Raw genomic sequence first — 19,980 nt, 5'->3', positions numbered from 1 at the left:
TGAAATTTTGGTCGTCCTTACAGATAGTCGTCCCTAGACTTGGTCGTTTCTATTTTCGGCGATAATGGAAACCAAGGACGCCCATCTCAGAAACGACCAAATCCAAGCCCTTTGGTCGTGGGAGGAGGCAGCATTCCTAGTGCACTGGTCCTCCTGACATGCCAGGACACCAACCGGGCACCCTAGGGGGCACTGCAGTGGACTTCATAAAATGCTCCCAGGAACATAGCTCCCTTACTTTGTCTGTTGAGCCCCCTAACCCCCCCCCCCTAAAACCCACTACTCACAACTGTACACCACTACCACAGCCCTTACAGGTAAAGGAGGGCACCTAGATGTGGGTACAGTGGGTTTCTGGTGGGTTTTGGAGGGCTCGCTGTTTCCTCCACAAACGTAACAGGTAAGAAGGGGGATGAGCCTGGGTCCGCCTGCCTGAAGTGCACTGCACCCACTAAAACTGCTCCAGGGACTTGCATACTGCTGTCATGGAGCTGGGTATGACATTTGAGGCTGGCAAAAATATTTTGAAAGATGTTTTTTGAGGGTGGGAGGGGGTTAATGAGCACTGGGGGAGTAACGGGAGGTCATCCCCGATTCTCTCTGGTGGTCATCTGGTCATTTCGGCCACCTTTTTGTGCCTTGGTCATAAGAAAAACAGGACCAGGTAAAGTCGTTCAAGTGCTCATTAGGGACGCCCTTTTTTTTCCATTATGGGTCGAGGACATCCATGTATTAGGCACACTCAAGTCCCGTCTTTGCCACGCCTCCGATATGCCCCCTTGAACTTTGGCCGTCCCTGCGACGGAAAGCAGTTGGGGACGTCCAAAATCTGCTTTCGATTATACCAATTCGGACGACCCTGTGAGAAGGACACCCATCTTCCGATTTATGTCGAAAGATGGGTGTCCTTCGCTTTTGAAAATGAGCTTGTATATGTCCCTGATAGAGGATTTTGGTCGTGTACCAGGGTATAAGTTAAATCTTGCCTAATCTGAGGTTTTCCTGTTGGGTAGTTTCAGGTCTTTGCCAGGTATATTTGTGCTCGATTCACCAAGTCACCTCCTTTAAATATTTGGCCATTGACATTCCTCCTCATCTTAAAGACTTGTAGTTGGTCAATTATGTCCTATTACTAGATCATATATATATGATCTTTGGGTGTGGATGGACCTTCTCATTTCTTGATGAGGGATGATCAAGATCAATGTTCTGCCTCTATTGTGTTATTTGTTCCAACCTATCCCTTGTGTTGTGTATCCAGCATTAAATAGGAGATTGTTGAGTTTTATTTGGCATTGTAAGAGCCCTCAGATTCACTTCAGCAAATTGTGTAGGTTAAGGGAAGATGGGGGCATAGCATTGCACAATCCGGAGCTCTACTATTGGACATCTCAGTTATCCAGTGTGGTGTGGTGGTCTCTTTGACAGTGGGTTTAAGAAGACAATGCAAGCTATCCTGGGGTGGTCTTTCACTGTTGCCCCTCTTTTACCTCTTGAGATTTGTGAGGGATGCAGAGTTGCAAGGGTATGCCAAAGACCTTTCTGGGTACTTAGTATATGCTGCTCATCATATTATAAGCTACATTTTAGATAACAGCCCATCCTTTGTCCACTGGTCCTCCCAAGTGGTGGAGACTGCTCTAAACAAAAAGTTATTATATGCTCATAAAGAGAAGCTTGATGTTTATAATAAAGTGTGGGGCAAATTCTAGAAATTGCGACACTGAAGGGCTCACCTTGCGTACGCTGAGTAACACGGAATGGTAATGGAGGAGGTGGAACGGTTGTGGGTATCCCCTGAATGTATCTTTCACATTAGCAGTGTTATGTAATTGAGTTGCTTAATCCTTGTTATGTGCGGTGTCTATACAAAAAAAAAAAAGTTAGCGTATCAATGGCCTGATCTTAGGATCCTTGGAAGTTGGTGCAACCCCTCTGACACTGAGGAGACTGGGCAGACCTCTGCCCAACTGCGCTGAAAGATATGGTGGTCATCAGTACTATTATGTTTGACACAAGTACTGATAGGGCTTGGTATCAATGCTTCTGAGCTTCCACTTGGTGCTCAATGTTGAGTGCCCTTGGTGTCAATGAAGACTAGGATGAATTCTTCCTATTCATTTGGCAGGAAACACTCAATGTTCATTTCCAATAGCTTCTATCAATGCACGATGTTGAGGATGCATCCCCACTATCTAGTGCAGATCTGGAACCCCTTGAGGCTAATGCCTCTGATGCAAACGTTGATGGGCCAGATTTTAAAGCACTAAAATCTTTTCATGCTGCTCTTCACAGTTTTGCATTCAGTAACCTGAAGCTTTCTTTGGGGACATGCTGTCAATAAATATTTCCACGACAAAATCAAACTAAATTTTGGATAAAAAAAAAAGACCCTACCAGGCACCCTGTATCTAAAGAAGAATTAGCTATGGGTAGTTACAAAGAAAGAAAGAAAACTTTAAAAGATGTTGAAAACTTTGCCTAGGGACATTAAAGGAAAAGAGAGAAGAAGAGGTAGGTCCATGTGACAAAATCCAAGAAATTAAAACAACAAAAAGTCTCCCAAGAGAGATCAGTGGGGAAATCCAAATGGCTATGCAGAAAAACAAAGTTGAGTTGGTCCTGTGGGACATAAAAAGGAAAGTGGTATACATGCATGGTAAGCTCTAACACAACTTTCCAGAATTTTTCTAAACTGGAAAAGTTATTCCTGCTTAGACTCTTGTCAGATGTCATCTCCCATCTGTGAGGACATGATATCCCTCTTGACTTCAGAAAATCCCAAAAAGTGGGGCCAGTGATCCCCACACTACAGTATTGCAGCAGAAACTCCCAGCACCTTTCCTTAATTTAATTACTTGTTCCTGCCAGGCAACCAGAGAAGCACTTAAGCATAGCATCTCTCACTGCTGGATTAGAGACTCAAAATCAGCTGGAAAATCAACTGGCTCTTATTTTCATACCTGGATCCCACAGCAAGAGATACTACAGACTGCTGGATGGGAGCATGTAATTTAATTAAGAAAGGATGCTGAGAGGTAGTGAGGCAACACTGTTAAAATTAAGTACACATTGCAACTCTCTGCCCTTCTATAAACTTTTAATTCAAACATTTTTATTAAAAGACTAAACAAGTCATATCAGAAAAAACATTAACAAATCTTAGCTGTGCAAGGCACATCACTGAGGGGTATAGTCCTCTAACAGAGCCCACATTTCTATGATCAATCTTAGAGTCCCCGTTCTTTCTGCTGCCACTCTTTCATATCAATATACCTGACAGACATACATCCAACAAATATTAACATTCATAGCAGAAATGTCCTTCCAGCTATTAAATATCTATTTCAAACCTACAAAAGTAGCATGTTGCTTGCCCAGTTGAACCTGATCCCCGAGAGATATGAACATTAGTGCCAGGCTCACAATTATAAAAATGAACTTGGTCACTAAGGAGAAAGTGAGCCTGGCAGAAAAAAAAAGCCAGAGGATGGAATTAACATTCAAGTAGTAAAATGATTTTGCAGATCTGCTTGTCCAAACCGGTTATCCCGCGTAGAGAACTACTCCAGACAGTAGTAAACAATGAAGGTGTGGATAGAAGACTACGTTGTCACCTTGCAAATTTCTTCAGTGGACACAGAGCAGAAATGGGCTATTGAAGCTGCCATGGCTCTTACACTGTGAGCGGTGACATGGCCTAGAAGGTCTAAGCATACATGTAGGAGATAGCCAGCCAAGTCAAGATAGTATGTTTGGTGATGAAAATCCTTAATCTGCCAGGGTCGAAGGATACAAAAAGCTGGGAGGACTTCGTATGAAGTTTTGTACGCTGCACATAATATGATAGAGCACATTTGCAGTCTAAGGTATGCAGTGCTATTTCTCCAAGATGAGAGAGTGGCTTATGGAAGACAAAAAGTACAATGGACTGATTGAGGTGGAACTTGGACACCAATTTAGGGAGGAATTGGGGGTGGGTTTGGAGAACAATGTCATGGAAGAAACTGGTGTAAGGTGGGTCTGCCACATAGCTTGAAGTTTGCTTACTCGTCTAATAGAAGTGCTATTTATAATAGTACTTTAAACGTGAGAAACTTCAGAGAACAGGAATGGAGTGGTTCAAATGGAGGTTTCATGAAAGTGGCGAGGATGCCATTAAGATCCCAGGCTACCGGAGGTGGTTTGATAGGTGGTTTGGTATAAATTAAACCTTTCATGAATCTATCAAGGGATGAACGGAAACTGACTTATTATCAACCCTAGAGTGAAAAGTGCTAATGGGCTCTCAAGGGTACTCTGAGTTAGTTTTGAAGCTAGAATCAAAGATGGAGGAGGTACTCCATAAGAGTAGGAAGAGAGCACCTAGTAGCGTTGAGTGCTCTGGCTGTACAGCAGAGGGAAAATCTCCTCCACTTGAAGCGGTAACATCTCTGTGTAGGTAGTTTTCTAGAAGCTAGAAGTATCTAGACACATCATCAGGAAGATTTAAGGAAGTCTATGTCATCAAAAACCATGCCTTCAGGGCCAGAGAGCTGGGGGTTCTGTATGGAGGAGGAACCACTCGTTCTGTGTTAGGGTTGGAAAGGGATCTAACTTCAATGGTGCCTTGGTTGATAACTATAGGAGAAGAGAGAACAAACCTGATGTGGCAAGTAGGAAGCAATTAGGATCATGGCCCCTTGGTCTCGATGTAGCTTGAGAAGAGTTTTCCTAATGAGAGGCAGTGGGAGAAAGATGTGTACAAGGTCTGTTCTGTAAAGAAGCGGGAAGGCATCTGGGGCTAAACGATTGGGAGCACAGCTTCTGAAACAAAAGCCGGGAATCATTATTCTGAGGAGAAGCAAAAAGGTCTATCGCTGGGGCCTCCCACTGCTGGAATATTCAGTGAGCTACAGGCTTGGTGAGGGACCATTAGTGAGGTTGAAGGACTCTGCTCAATTTGCCTGCCACAGCATTCCATTTGCTGGCTAGATAAACAGCTCTTATAGAGATGTTTTGAGAAGCTGCCTAAGTCCATATCTGGATTGTCTGTCAACCAAGGTGGTAAGAACCTGTTCCCCCCTTGTTTGTTCAGGTAATACACCACAACCTGGCTGTCTGTGCAAATGAGAACTATCTAGAAGATTCAGCCCTGGAAAGTTTTGAGGGTATTCCAGACTGCTCACAATTCCAGGAGATTGATACAATGTCATTTCTTCTGTAAGGACCAAGAACCCTGTGTATGGAGACTGTGAACTGGCCATCCTTCCAGGACCCGGCCAGGGCTGACCCTGCTTAGCTTCCTTCACACACAGTCACTGCTGGGCTCTACACTTCTCGGCAATTCACCAGGACCCTGCCCCAAACACAGGGGAGTTCTCTGCCTCCTCGTCTCCTTTCACAAATGTTCACCAACACCAGGCACTTTATAACCAACGGTTTTATTAGTTGTCATTTAACAATCTTCATGGCTTATTTCTTCTTCAACTCAAACATAACAAAAAGGCATTTACTCAGAGTCTTCTAATTAAACCCTTTTCAGACTGAAAGTAGTTCCTCAAACTTTCACAGTTCAAACAGTCAAACAAAAGCATTTACTTTTCCTTCTCAGAGGGTAGTGCAGCTGTCACCTTTTCAGCAGAGAGCTTCCCCAGCGCTTCCATCTCCACCTTCCAGCTTTCCACCATTGTCTTAATAAAGCTGCCTGAAAACCTCTCACACCTGGTTCAGTTTCCCAATCAACTCCTGGCTTCTCACTCTCCTGCCTAGAGTCCTTCCCCTGACTCTGATTCCCTTCCTGCTGCAGTGCATTCTGGACCTTGTAGTTTCCTGCCTCCTCACAAGACCATCAAGATGAGCACCCCAACCTACCATGGAGGCATCCATGGTGAGGATTTTGTGATGTGGAAGGGGATGAAACAAGTCCCCGAGTGAGATTCTGGGGAATTATCTACCATTGTAGAGAGGGGTTTAGCTGTGGAGTAACTCAAACTCAGGCTGACAGCAACCCAATGGCTTCAGACCACTGAGAGGAGAGAGCCCAATGAGGTATTCAAAAGTGGAGCTGAGCCAATAGTGATACATGGACTGTTGAAGCCATGTGGCCAAGTTGGTGGATCACCTGATGAGCAGATACTTTGGTGGATCTGGAAATCTGAGTGGAGTGATGCATTATGTTGTCTGGACTCAGTTGAGGGAGAAAGGCTCGACCTTGAGCAGTGTCCAGATGAGCCACCTATGAACTGCAAGGTCTGAAGTGGTTGAAGTTGCAATTTGGGGTAATTTATCACAAAGCCGAGAAACTCCAGGACATGTATGGCAGATACAATTGAGGTCTGTGCTGTCTCTCGGGAAGCAGCCTTGATTAACCAGTCGTCGAGGTAGGGGAAGACATGTATGCCCCACTTGTGAAGTATTGCAGCCAACACTATCAGGAATTTTGTGAAGACCCAAGGAGCTGAAGCCAAGTCGAAAGTCAAAACTTTGCACTGATAATGCCAAGATCCACAGTAGAAGCACAGAAACTTCCTGTGTGCAGGGAGAATAGTATGTGTCTGTATGCCTCCTTCAGATCTACAGAGCAAAGCCAGTAGTTGAGTTGGATTATGGGAAGAAATGATCCTAGGGAAAACATACAAAATATTTGAGTAGGAATTTGATTAAATTTCGGACATCAAGAATTGGACATACTCCTCCTGTCTTTTTTGGTATGAGAAAATATCTGGAGTAAAACCCTCGTCCACTCTCTATCAGAGGAACTGGTTCTATTGCATTCTGCTGGGGGAGGGCAGAGAGCCCCTCCCAAAGTACTATCGTTTGGAGGGAGTTCAAATGAGACTCTTTTGGTGGATGGCCAGGAGGTCTTTTTTTCCCCCAACACAAAGCATAACAGTGCTGGGTGATACATAGCACCCAACGATCGGAGGCTATGGGAGGCCACCTCTGTTGAAAGAGAAATAGCCTGCCTCCTACTGGTAGATTGCTCAACACAGGCAACTGGACGGTGGCAACGCTCAGTGTGCAACTGTGCAACAACAGCTAAGAAAGCAAATAGAATGTTAGGAATGCTAGGAAAGGAATGGGAAACAAAAATAAGAATGTTATAATGCCTTTGTATCGTTCCATGGTGCGACCACACCTCGAATACTATGTGCAATTCTGGTCACTGCATCTCAAAACAAAGATATAGTGGAATTAGAGAAGGTAAAGAGAAGGGCGATGAAAATGATAAAGGGAATTGGACAACTTTCCTATGAGGAAAGGCTTGGAAAAGAGATAGATAAGGGGAGATATGGTAAGAGGTCTATAAAATACCGAGTGGAGTAGAATAGGTAGAGGTAAATCATTTGTTTACTCTTTCCAAAAGTACTAGGACAAGGGGACACGCAGTGAAGCTATTAGGTAGTAAATTTAAAACATACAGATACTATTAAAACTCTCTCCAGGCCACTTCCTCAACTTTGTCACTGAATAAGCTGTCTCCACAACAAGAGACATCTGCTAAGAGCTCCTGGACTGCAGATTCAAGGTCAGAAACTAGATGTCGCATTGCTACTCCTATGTGAGAAGAGACATCAAAGGCATTAAAGGCCTGCTTTTTGCACGATATTTACAACAATCCAGAATTATCCATTGAAGTTTATGTAACTCGGCCTTTTCAGGAAGAAGGAAGGATGCAAAGGAGAGAGTACTCTGTATTAGAGACTTCAAGTAAATTGTGGAATAAAGTTGGCAACCTAATATGCATTTGGTTAGCATAAAGGCTTGAGAAGCAGAAGCATGAAATCTTGCTCTGAGAGTATGCTTTAAAGCGGATTCCACAACTAAAGTATGATGGGGTAACTGCATTTTTTCAAACCGAGTGCATTTATGTATCCTGTACATTGTATCGATTTTCTTTGGAGCAACTTGAACTGTTAGCGGAGTCTCTCAGTTCTTGATCAGAGTATTCCTCATAACTGTATGAAGGAGAACAGTGATTCCTTCTCTAGGAGGAGTGTGGGAACAGTGGCGGGTATCACATTGTACAATTTCTTTTGATGAGGGGACAGATAGTGATGATCCTTGAGAGGACCTTACAGGTCTCAAAGGTGTGTAAAGGGCTAATTTATTCTTTAAGTGCTCTGGCCTATTTTGTCTGAGGGCCTTGAAAATCTGAATTTTAAATTTAGCCCTGTAAGATACTGGTAAGCCAGTGTAGTTTTTGCAGGAACAGTGTGATGCAGTCACTTGCATAGCCTTCTATCAGTCATGCTGCAGCATTTTGGTTTGACCAGTATATAAGGCATTTCACAATAATCTAGTTGTGATTTTGGAGTGCAGTAGCTTAGTGGTTAGTGCAGTGGACTTTGATCCTGGAGAACTGGGTTTGATTCCAACTGCAGCTCCTTGTGACTCTGGGCAAATCACTTAACCCTCCACTGCCCCAGGTACAAATAAGTCACTGTATATACTATGTAAAGTACTTTGAATGTAGTTGCAAAAGCCACAGAAAGATGGTATATCAAGTCCCATTCCCTTTCCCATCATGGCATGGCCCACTGTGATCAGACTAATCTTTTCAATATATGGTGAGAGATTTCATAGTTGCTGTGGGTGACAGACAATTTTTAAAGGCTGGTTGAATTTGCAGGATTAGAGTGAGTGATGAGTCTAGCAGCATCCCAAAATTCCTGACATGTAATTTTAGGAGGAGTTCATATTTCATAAAAAGTATTTTGAAGTCAGGTATTGGTCCACTTGTGTTAGGAACCCAAAGAATCTCTGCTTAACTTCAAAATACAATTACTAAGTTAAGAGCAGGGTTTCCAGATTGTCAACTTGAAATGGTTGCTGAATTCTCACCCTCTGTCTTAGAAAGTATCTCAGGTGATAGAATTTGGAGTGATTTTCTTCCAATTTGTTGGGATGATTTTGTTAATCTTTGTAAAAATTATAGTACATCTTACTGCATAACTGGGTAGTTGTTACCCTTACTTAATGCAGGCAGCATCTCTGTTGTTTTTTTTGTTTTTTTTTTTAATAGAACAGCTTTATATGATTGCATTCAGGAGCAGCTGTCCCTTGGCCTCTTTCCCAGAACACTAAGTGAAATAATTGTTACTTCCATATTGAAAGATTTGAAATTATCTGCTACTATTATATCCAATTATAGATCTTAGCTTGGATCCACAACAATTAACGTATTATTTGGAGAAATTTTCATTATTATGTCCTCCTCAGTCAGGATTTCTGTCCTTCTATTGTACAGAAACAGTTCTCAGTTCTCTGATAGATAGTGCTAAATGATTTCTAAATGAAGGGAAATGTGCAGTGCTGTTACAATTTGATCTCTGGGTGGCATTTGATTTAGTGAATCATAAAATTTTACTGCAGTCACTTGAAGACATCACTGGGAGGCTGTTAGACTGGTTTGGGACTTTTTTGGTCCATTCTTACAGAGTTAGAGTAAAGGATGTTTTTTCTTCCCCCTGGAAGAGTGTATGCGGAGTACCTCGCAGGGATCTCCGCTTTCGCCGTTGCTCTTTAATGCTTTTCTAAGATATTTAGGTTTACTGTTACAAAACAATAACCTTTTACATTATATCTATGCAATCTCAGTCTTAATTCCATTTAATTCTATCCTTGATATTGAGTCTAAGTTGATCCAACAATGTATGAAATTAATAGATAATTGGATGTTTTATCATAAATTGAAATTTAATACTGATAAAACAAAATTTTTACGTTTTGACTTTAATCCAGAGAATATTCCAAAATCAATTAGAATTAATCAAGTCAGCTTTGAATTTTCACCAGTAATAACAATTTTGGGTGTATTAATTGAACTGCCATTACACTAGAAAATCAAGTCTAGTGAAGAAATGTTTGAAGAAATGTTTCTTCTTAATAAAGAACTACAGTGTGTACGTAGTTATTTTGAACAAGATCAGTTTAAACTTCTGGTTCAGTAACTCTTGATTTCTCAGCTAGACTACTGTAAACTTTTGTATCTAGGCTGTAATAAATGTCTCATTATGAAACTTCAAATTATCCAGAATACTGCTGTCCATTTAATTTTGGATTATCCAAATTGGATAGAATTTCTCCTAGTTATTTGAAATTACACTGGCTGCCTGTTGAAGCTACAATTTATTTTAAGTTAGCATGCTTTCTTTTTATAAGCTCCTATATGGTTTAGCACCTGGTTACTTATATTCTCATTTTTTTGTTCTTTGCTATTCAGAGAACAAGATGTAATAGTGCAGTGGGTTTTTCATTCCCTTCACTGAAAGGAAAAAAGATATCACGTCTATTTGAATTAATTTTGGATTTTCAAGGAGCAAGGCTCTAGAATGAGATTGCAGTTATTTTCCATTCTTCTGAATCATATTTTGTTTTCAGGAAAAAATGAACATTTTTCTGTTCCAAAAATACATCTCATTCAAACTACTGATTTAAATTACATTATTTTTTCCCAGTTAAATGATGCTGGTCTCTTATAATGTGCTACCCACTTTGAACTGCAAGGCATTAGCGGGATATAAGACCAATTTATCATTATTTGCCCATTCCTGAGTTGCGGTTAGGCAGGCAGGCATTCAGTCAATTTACTCAGAGCTGTGGGTAAATCTGGTTCCAGGGTATGAGCAGTTGCACATCATCAGCATAGATGTAGATTTTTGTGTCTATCGACCAAAGCAGCTCAGCCAGAGTCTTGAGGTAGATATTAAATAAAATGGGAAACAGTATGGATCCCTATGGCACCCCACAGTTTAGTGCCCAAGGTAACATGCACTGTTGCTAAACAGAATGGATTGTTGTTTGTCTGACAAATAGGATTTGAACCATGTAAATACTGTGCCACTAATACCTGTATCTGCCAATCTTGTAAGCATGATATTATGATCCGCAGTGTCAAAGGCTGCTGAGAAATCCAGCAAAATTAGTATCAAGGCAGATCCCATGTCAAGGTTTCTATGCAGATCATCAAGAAAGGACACAAGAGCTGTCTCTGTCACGTACCCAGGTCTGAAGCCAGACTGACATGGGTCTAGCCAATTACTTTCAATTAGCCAGTCGCTGACTTGAATGCGGACTGTCTATTTTATAAGTTTTGCCAGGAAAGGAATGTTAAGAGACTGGCCAGTAGTTTTCGAGCTTGTCTGGTCAAGTGAGCTCTTTTTCAGTAGTGGCGCATCACAGTGCTTTTTAGTATTGTTGGCAGCTGCCCTTCCAAAAACAGAGGTGTTAACACTATTAGTGGCCCTTCAATGAAGCCTATGCTCGCTCGCTGTAGTCCCCAAGCTGGAGATAAGCAGTGCTCGCACCGAGGTGAACTCTTACACAGTTGATCTTCAAACCAGACTCAGAGAGGTGCAAGTGTTATTCAAGCAGTTTTTGTGCAGGGCAAGTAGGAAGGTCTAGGGCCTTGCCTCCATACCAGACAGCAAAGCTCCTACATTTGAAAATATAACACCTCTTAGTGGAACTCTTTCTGGAAGACAGAAAGACCTTGGAGACACCCTCAAGAAGCTGCAAGGAGGCAAAGTTTATACTCCCACCATCAAGGTCATAAGGGCCAGGGAGTAGAAGGTGGTATGCAGAAGGCATCCCTTGTTCTGAGAGATGAGGTTGGAAAAACAGTCCAATCTACAGCACTTTGGAAAAAAACTCCAGATGTAGAGGGAACCAGATCTGCTTCAGCCAGCACAGAGCGATGAGAATCATGGTTCCCTAGCTTTGCCTAAGTTTTAACAAGATCTTCCCTGTGAGAGGAATCATAGAAAACACACATGGATGTCTCATTTCCCAATGCAGAAGAAAGGCAGCTGACGCAAGCCTGTTATGTAAACTGAGCTTGAAGCAAAACTAAGGTACTTTGTTGGTGAGATGAGTGGCCAAAAAGACCCATACTGAGAGACCACGTGGGGGTTTTATCACCCTGCTCACGATTGTTTGCCACGCTGTTCTCCTTTCCTGTCAGGTATGTGGCCCAGAGAACCATTTCATGCTGGTGGCCAGGTTCCTATTTCAACTGCTTCCTAACAAGGGGTAGGATCCTGTACTCCCCTGCTTGTTCACATGGTGAATGGCTACCTGATTGTTAGAGTAAGCAGAATTTGGTTGGACAGCTGATCTCTAAAAACCATTAGAGTGTATCAAATCACCCAAAGCTCCAGGAGGTTGAATTGATACTCTGTTTCAGGTGGACCAAGTCCCCTGAGTGTGATGCCAGTACACACGGGCCCCCAGCCGAAAGCGGATGCATTCGTGGTCAGCACCTTGATCAAAGTGTTCCAGATTGTGCACCAGGGAAACGACAATCAGCTCTGGGGAGATCTGGATGACATCCGCTAGGTTCTTCTCAACTTGCTATGACTGGGAAGCTATGGTCCACTGGGCGCCTCTTAAGAGTAGGCAAGTAGCATGTACTGTGGAGGTCATGTGGCCTAGCAACTTCAACATCTGTTGAGCTGTGACCTGCTAGCTGCTGCAGACTTAAATGAAATGGCGATGAGGGCATCTACCCTAGCTCGTGGCAGGAAGGCCTGATTTGCACCATGTCCAGAAGCTCCAATGTTCAGTGGGACTCAGGGTAATTTATGAGGAACACCAGGAGCTCCAGCACTCAAATTATTCTCTGCATGGACACCTGAACACCTTTCTCAATGTGCACCTGACTAGCTGCTCACCCAGGTAGGGCAACATATGGACTCCCAGTCTGCGTAACAATGCTACAACTACTGCTAGAATCTTCGTGAATACATAGGGAGCTGATGCGAGACTAAACGGCCAAACACAGTAATGGTAGTGACATTGTCCCACCTAAAATCTGATACACTTCCTGTGGCTTGGAAGAATCTGGATGCAAATGCATGCATCCTTACAGTCCAAAGAGCATACAAAAACAGTCGCCTGAATCATGAGAAGAAAGATGCCCAGGGAAACCATCCTGTAGTTCTCCTTGACTAGATATTTGTTCATGGCCCAGATTCCCAGGATGGGAGGAAATCCCCCCTCCCCCAAGTTCCTTGGATCAAGGAAGTACCTGGAATAGAATCCCATCCCTTCTTCCCCTGGTGGAATATGTTCTACCACATTAACCTGGAGAAGGGCAGAGAGCTGCTCCCTAAATACTTCTTTGTGTAGAGAGCTGGGGTACGAAGGTCTTGGTGGGCAAGTTGGTGGTCTCCTTTGCAAATTCAAGCCCTAATCGACCTGGACTATCTGAAGAACCCACCAGTTGGATACAAAGGCCCACCTTTCCTGGAAAAAAAATTCAGTTTCCCCCCTTACTGACACATCTTGAGATTACTACCTATAGCTTCTATGCTCTCCAGGAGGCGATCAAACATTCACTCCCTGCTATGACTGGGAAGCAGACTGGACCTCCTGGGTATGTTGTTGATATGGGCAGGAGCATTGGAACTGGGCCTACTGAGGAGTATGGGTAAATCTATACCAGTAACAGTAGTAGCTACTGCTCCAAGAAGAGGAGGACACAACTGGAGGCAGTCGAAAGAGGGACTTAATGATGTCTGTGTGATTCTTAATGTGGTCAGCAATCTCTTCCACCTTGTCCCCCAAAAGATCATCTCCTCAGCAGGGATCAACAAGATCCAAGAAGTGGAGCCATGAAAATTTGCACATTTCCACACCCAGAGTGGAGAGTCTGGAGGTCATGTCAAAACATCAAAGATGCCTCTGGTCAGATATTGTCTACAAACTTGCTTCTTGTTCTGCTTGCAAGTACAGCAACCTTATCCATGGGAAGACAGTCTGAGAACAAGAATACAGTTTGCATGTCAAATAAATAGCAGTGTACAGCTGATAGGTCCGAATGAGGTTGGAGAGCAACGAGGCCTGATAAAAGCTGCCTTTCAAAGAAATTCAGGGTTCAAGCCACCTTGCCCAGACAGCAGAGGTATGAGACATTGAACTCCATCCTCTCTTAAGGGCGGACTCATCCATTAAGGAGTGGTGTGGCAACTGGACCTTTCTGGCTCCTGTACAAAGTGTCTATTTTATGGCGCACCTAGGTGGAGATTCATAATCCAGAACAGTAAGCAACACAGCCCTAGGCTGACCTTCAGTCTCCAATTTAAAAGGAATGGTCGCCGCCATTTCCTGTACAAAGCCCATGAACAATATGAACTCAGGATGAAACATGCCTTTCTTGTAGTGCAGAGGGATCATAGTAACATAGTAGATGACGACAGATAAAGATCTGTATGGTCCATCTAGTATGTCCAACAAGATTGTGAAGAAACAGTGGGTTTTAAGCCTGTAAAATGTATTTGATATTTTCCTGTCTTAAATATGTCTGAAGTGTATTTCTCCTGTTTAGCCAGCAGATGGTGCATGTTTATGCTTAAAGCTGTTACAGAGGACTGGTTTTCTTTCTTTTATTTGGCACACAGATAATAGGAAGTGCCTTGCATTGATGTAACCAGTTTTTATTTGAAATTTGACTGCTCTGGGCTCTGATTGGCCTGGAGTTTTAAATTACCCAGCAGATGCTGGCTGTTGCTTCAGCTTCAGTCCGGGAGAAGAGAGAGAGAGCTCTTTGCTGAATCCCTGTAAAAAAACGGTTATATTTCATAACTGGTGAACAGCTATATATGTCCTGAGCTCCCCCGGTGCTTTCCAGAAGTATGCAAATGTTTAGTTAGTTTTATAATTGATCCATTTTTCAGTTAACTTGTTACTGTTTGCTGTTTGCACAATTGTTTTGTCCACTGTTCCAAGTTCTGAGAATAAACACATTTGTTTGTTGGTTCTGCCTGCCTGGACTGATAAAGAACGCTGGTGGTTTGTGTGTTGGGTCTGCGAGGGCTTTCTGGGAACCGTGGGACCACTGGGAGTGTGGCTCCAGTAACCTAGAAATCACTGAGGATAAATGGAGAGTGGGAGTCTCACCCAGAGGCAGTTGTGAGCCAGTCAGTAGGAGGAGGGTGCTAGTGTAGCGCACGAGCGGCAGGTATAGGCTGACGAGCTATGCAGGGAATAGACCCTCTAAGTGGCCGCAGTGTAACCCCAGGTGGGTGGCTAGGCATTTCACAACAAAGATAAACTAACATAAGGTATGATGTGATACTTCATATGTATACTGTGAGAAGGTATGAGGCTGTCCTATACGGTGTAGGCCACTAGAGGGTGCTAGAAATAGGTGGAGGTCGCTAGGACCCGGGAGAGCCCTGGGAGGTCCACAGGTGTAGGAGATTATGGGCTGGGTCCTGGGTAGCTAATTAACTACTTTATACCCCACCTGAGTTGTGAAAGGAGGGGAAGTGAGCTAGCAGCAGAAGAAGAGAGAGCCCCTGAAAGATACTGGCTAACCTTATGGACTTCGGGTGGACTGGGTGTCCAAAGGAGATCAGCAGGCTGAAAATCCTGGGGTAAGAAGTCCCTAAAGCATTAGTGTTTGACTGTGTGTCCTCAGTACTTATAGGAACTGTGTGTTCAGTGGAGGGACTGTGTGTCCAAATAAGAAAAGACTGTGTGTCTAGAACTGTGTGTCTGAGGAAGAAAAGACTGTGTGTCTAGAACTGTGTGTTCAAAGAGGGGATGGTGTGTCCAAAGTACTGAGACAAGCAGGCTGCAAAGCCTGGGGTTGAGAGTCCCCAAAGTACTGGTATAGTACTGAGCCCATGTATCTGTGTGGGGAGGCTCAAGGTGAAGATCTATGAAAGCATAAAGTGTTAAGCTAGAAGAAGTGTGCCCAGGGGCTGGAATAAAGAGTTGCCTGAAAAATATGCAGTTGGTGAGACCTGCTTAATGTGCTGAGTGGAAACCTGAGTGTGAAGGGGTATCACACTAATTTGCATATTGAGAACCAGGTCACCCTGAGTGAGAAGGGGGATATCACAATACCTGATCTTTATTTGCCCATGTCATTTTCAGAGCATAGATCACAGAAGTCTGCCTGGGACTGTCCTTGTTCTAAAACTTCTGAAGTTGCCATCAAAGTCCCACTTCACTCCAGCCCACCTAAATCTGTCCAGTCACAATCAGGGTGCAGTCTGTAGAAGTATGCCTAACTCTGGCCTTGTTCTCCAACTTCTGAAGCTTAATTTATCCAGCCCAATCAATGCACACAACACAGAAGTCTGCCCAGCAATGACTTTGCTTCCCAATTACTGGTGTTGCCATCAAATGACTGCTAAGCTTCTTTGGATCCATGCCTTCCAAGCAGGATCAAATGTATATCATAGGACTCCTCCACCAAGGAGTATTGTGGATTCCCCTCAGACTCCCAGAAAAGGCCTCAATCAGATTCTGCTAAGTACCCATTATAGGAAGTACGAGTTTGAGCTTGCCTGCCAGACTGACGACCATGTGTCAAAGAATGTTGAGGTAGAGGACTGCCTTCAGACCCTGGAGATATTTCCCACTGACGTCGAGGGCTGCACTGGATAGGTGCACATCGACCCCAATGCTAACGTGGGACCAGCATCTAGGACTTTTCACTACACTGAGCCTCCTCAGGCATCTGAGACTGTGCCATGCCTGGTGCAAATGCCCTCGATGCCTAAGCACTCTGCATCTGCAAAAGCCCCCCAGCTCCTCCTTGAGTTTGACCCGGATGTCCTCAAGAAGGGCAGGTATGAGTAAAGACTGGAGAGCTGGCATGGAGAAAGCCTGCAAATTTGTTTGTACCGAAGAGTGCACTGGGCAGTTTAGCACCATCAGAAAGGAAGGCTAATGGTCCTCTCAGTGCTGACACTTTTCAGAGACCAGTAGTGCTGATGTTCCAGAGCTCCTAGTACTGTGCACAGAGGGTTGATGCCTATGCTTCTTTGCCAATGCACTGTGCTGGTCCTTGGAAACGTGCTGTACCAAATGAGGATGTGGAACGCATATACCTCTGTGGTGTTGAGCCCAATACCGGCTGGTCTTGGGGCACTGGTTTAGCAGCCAATGTCGATGCTGATGCCCGCAGTCCCAACAGGTATCAGACCCCATGTCACTGATGCTGAAGGACAGGACTGAGTGCCAGAAAGATTTTCACACAGAGCTTCCTAGGCTCTCTTGTAACAGAGAACACAATTGAGACCCCCGTGGTTTCGTCCCAAGCAGTGGACACACCAAGCACAACACTTAAACCTGCTCGGTGCCTTCTGGGACATGTAGTGGAAAATGGCCCAAAATCAAAGGGCTCAATGGGTGAGGGTAGGGTTACCATTTGTCCGGATTTCCCCGGACATGTCCTCTTTTTGAGGGCATGTCCGGGGCGTCCGGCGGGTTTTGCCTGCATGCACGTTTGTCCGGATTTCTGGACAAACGTGCGTGCGGGAGGGCGTGCGTGCAGTTGCGCGATCCATCGGCGCCGTGGGTCTCCCCTCACCTTCCTTACCATCTTCCCTGGTGGTCTAGTGACGTCTTTCGGGGCAGGAAAGAGTCCCCTCTTTCCTGCCCGGAGCTCTGCCTTGCCCATCCTCCTTCTCGGTCTCTGCTGGTGATTCAAAATGGCCACCGAGAGTTGAAGTCTCGCGAGGCCGCTTCAACTCTCGGCGGCCATTTTGAATCCTCAGCCGAGACCGAGAAGGATCTAGGCAAGGGCAGGCAGCGCTCCGGGCAGGAAAGAGGGGACTCTTTCCTGCCCCGAAGACGTCACTAGACCACCAGGGAAGATGGTAAGGAAGGGGAGGGGAGCATGTGACAGGGGGAGGGGAGTATGTGATGGGGGGGTGCGGGGGAGGGGACTATGTGAAGAGGGGAGGGGAAAGGGGGCGGAATTACGATCCAAAAGGGGCGTGGCAGTGGGCGTGGCGGGTGCAGGCGGGGGCGTGGCATGTGTCCTCTTTTTCAGAGGACACAAAATGGTAACCCTAGGTGAGGGAAGTAAAGTTACGCTACGCCTGAAAACCTCTGATTCAGCCTGGTTTGACCTGGGCCCAAGGTGGATTTATGGCTGACAAAAAAAAAATCAAAGCCGCACAAAACTCACTAGGGCATACATTGAAATAGAGAAAATAAGAAAAGATGTGGAGCACAAAAACCCGCAAGAGAAGGAACCACAAAAAGAAACGTTTGCCACGCTGAGGAGAGATCCAGATGCAACCTCTCTGCTTTGCTAGTCCTGTGCTCACACATCAGTCGGGAAGGCACTAGTACATGTGCGCAGGGACACTGCTAAAGCCTATTAAAGAGATGATGGGCAGTGCCTACACCGCACTCCATCGGATGAGGTCACCCATATTTGAGAAACAATATCCTGCTTGTCCTCAGAGAATACCACTTACAAAAATATAAAAAATAACCGGCCCAAAAACTGAACCTTGCAGCACACACTGGTAACATCCCTTTCCTCAGAGCAAGCTCCATTTACATCTATCACCTTCTAGTCAACCAATTCCTAACCCAGTCAAGTCACTTTAGGCCCCATACTGAGGGCACTCGGTATATTTTTAAGTTGTCTATGTGCAACTGTGTCAAAGGCTCTGCTAAAATCTAAGTACGCCACATGTAGCGCTTTCCCTCGATCCAACACTCTCTGGTCACCAAAGTAATAACACTTGTCAGAAAAGACCTGCCTCTAGTGAAACCATGCTGCTTTAGGTCCTACAATCCATTGGATTCAAGAAAGGTACTGGGCTTGATAGCTAAGGCAACAAATTAAAGTAAAGCAGAAAGAAGAAAACCTGAAAAATTACGATGGATAAACTATTTTATCGATCCAAGTGGAGACATTCTAGGATTATATATTTTACTGAGTAACAGAATTATAATTTTTTTTTACATATATTTTTAATGTGAACATAATTAATCTGGGAATTAACCTGTATAATTCTAACTGGGATAAAATAAAGAAATCAATATTACCTACTTCCAGATATTTGACAATAAAGTGTCTTTCCTGTATGGAAAGCACACAATTCTGTAACAGAATTTCAGAATGAACTCTACCGAGGCACGGTTGCTTGATTACAACAGTAAGGTGAAAAACAGTATTTGGCAATGCTGCTTAAATTTGGATACCTACAAGTGCCAGCGACAAATGGTAAATAAAGGGCCCTGTATGTTTGAGTAGACAGTATAATGTTGATTTTTTTTACCTTCTTTTTCTTTGAGCCACCACTCAGGCAAGGAGGATCATTCCAACCATTCTGATTTCCTGTAACAAAAACAAATTTCAGATATTTCTGAACTAAAATTTTAATTGATTTATGAGTAAATACCATCACTATGCTATATATTCTGGAATTATATACTAGTAGCATCCCAGAAGGCTGCACTGAGACAGAACAGTAAGCTAGCAACAACTATACTCTTGTATTAGTGCATGTGTAGGACACTGGGAAAGCACGGGAATGTTGGTTTAGCAGGTGCTTAGGCTCCTCAAACTGAACTGCATTTTTATAAACATTCAACTCCTCTTATCTAGCCATCCTATTTTCTACCTTCTCTCTTCTTTCTCTTCAATTATGTTTATTAGGATCAGTAAACTGGTAGAAGAGGTCTGAGGAATAAAGTTACTCAGCTTTTGTTAACTTCAGAGTTTTTTTCCCCCTCCCATACAGTACAGTAACATCCTGGGGATGAGAGCCTACATTAGGTTAGTAAGCTCTCTACATTAGTCTACATTAGGTTAGTAAGCATGTGTGTACTTTCTGTACTCATCATATGCTGTGACAAGATCAGCATGGGACTCTTGACTATCTTTACTTCCTGTTCAACATATATATGCACCTCTCCTATTTTGTAAGTTGTTTTGGTTTGCTTGCTGGTTTTGGTTTTACCTTTCATTATCTCTGGCTGGAATGTCAAGGTAAAACATTCCACAAAACTGAATTAAGGTTCTGTACATGGTTTAAAGATTTAATATTCAAATAAAACAAATACAATGCCTCAAAATCTTCACGTCTTAGCAAATTTTTCACATTCTGCTGACTAAAAAAATATAGTCTGACGTATTAAAGTAGGTGTTTGTTTCACTGATCTACACACCATATACTACACTTTCAAGGTTAAAAAAAAGGTTATAAAAATATTCAAAAAGTAATTAGCAAAGAA

General features: G+C 43.6%; 1 protein-coding gene across 7 annotated transcripts in view; it reads right to left on the bottom strand.

Moving 5' to 3' along the window:
- SEC31A (SEC31 homolog A, COPII coat complex component) overlaps positions 1–19,980 on the bottom strand; it is a 213,265-nt gene that overhangs the window by 18,712 nt on the left and 174,573 nt on the right. For all 7 annotated transcript variants that reach the window (XM_030190615.1, XM_030190616.1, XM_030190617.1 and 4 more), the window contains one exon: positions 19,023–19,081. In XM_030190615.1, the coding sequence (XP_030046475.1) occupies positions 19,023–19,081 (59 nt within the window). The remainder of the gene's footprint in view (positions 1–19,022; positions 19,082–19,980) is intronic.

This window comes from Microcaecilia unicolor, chromosome 2, assembly GCF_901765095.1.
Source record: "Microcaecilia unicolor chromosome 2, aMicUni1.1, whole genome shotgun sequence".
Lineage (NCBI taxonomy): Eukaryota > Metazoa > Chordata > Amphibia > Gymnophiona > Siphonopidae > Microcaecilia > Microcaecilia unicolor.
This window is presented reverse-complemented; position numbering and strand designations above follow the sequence as displayed.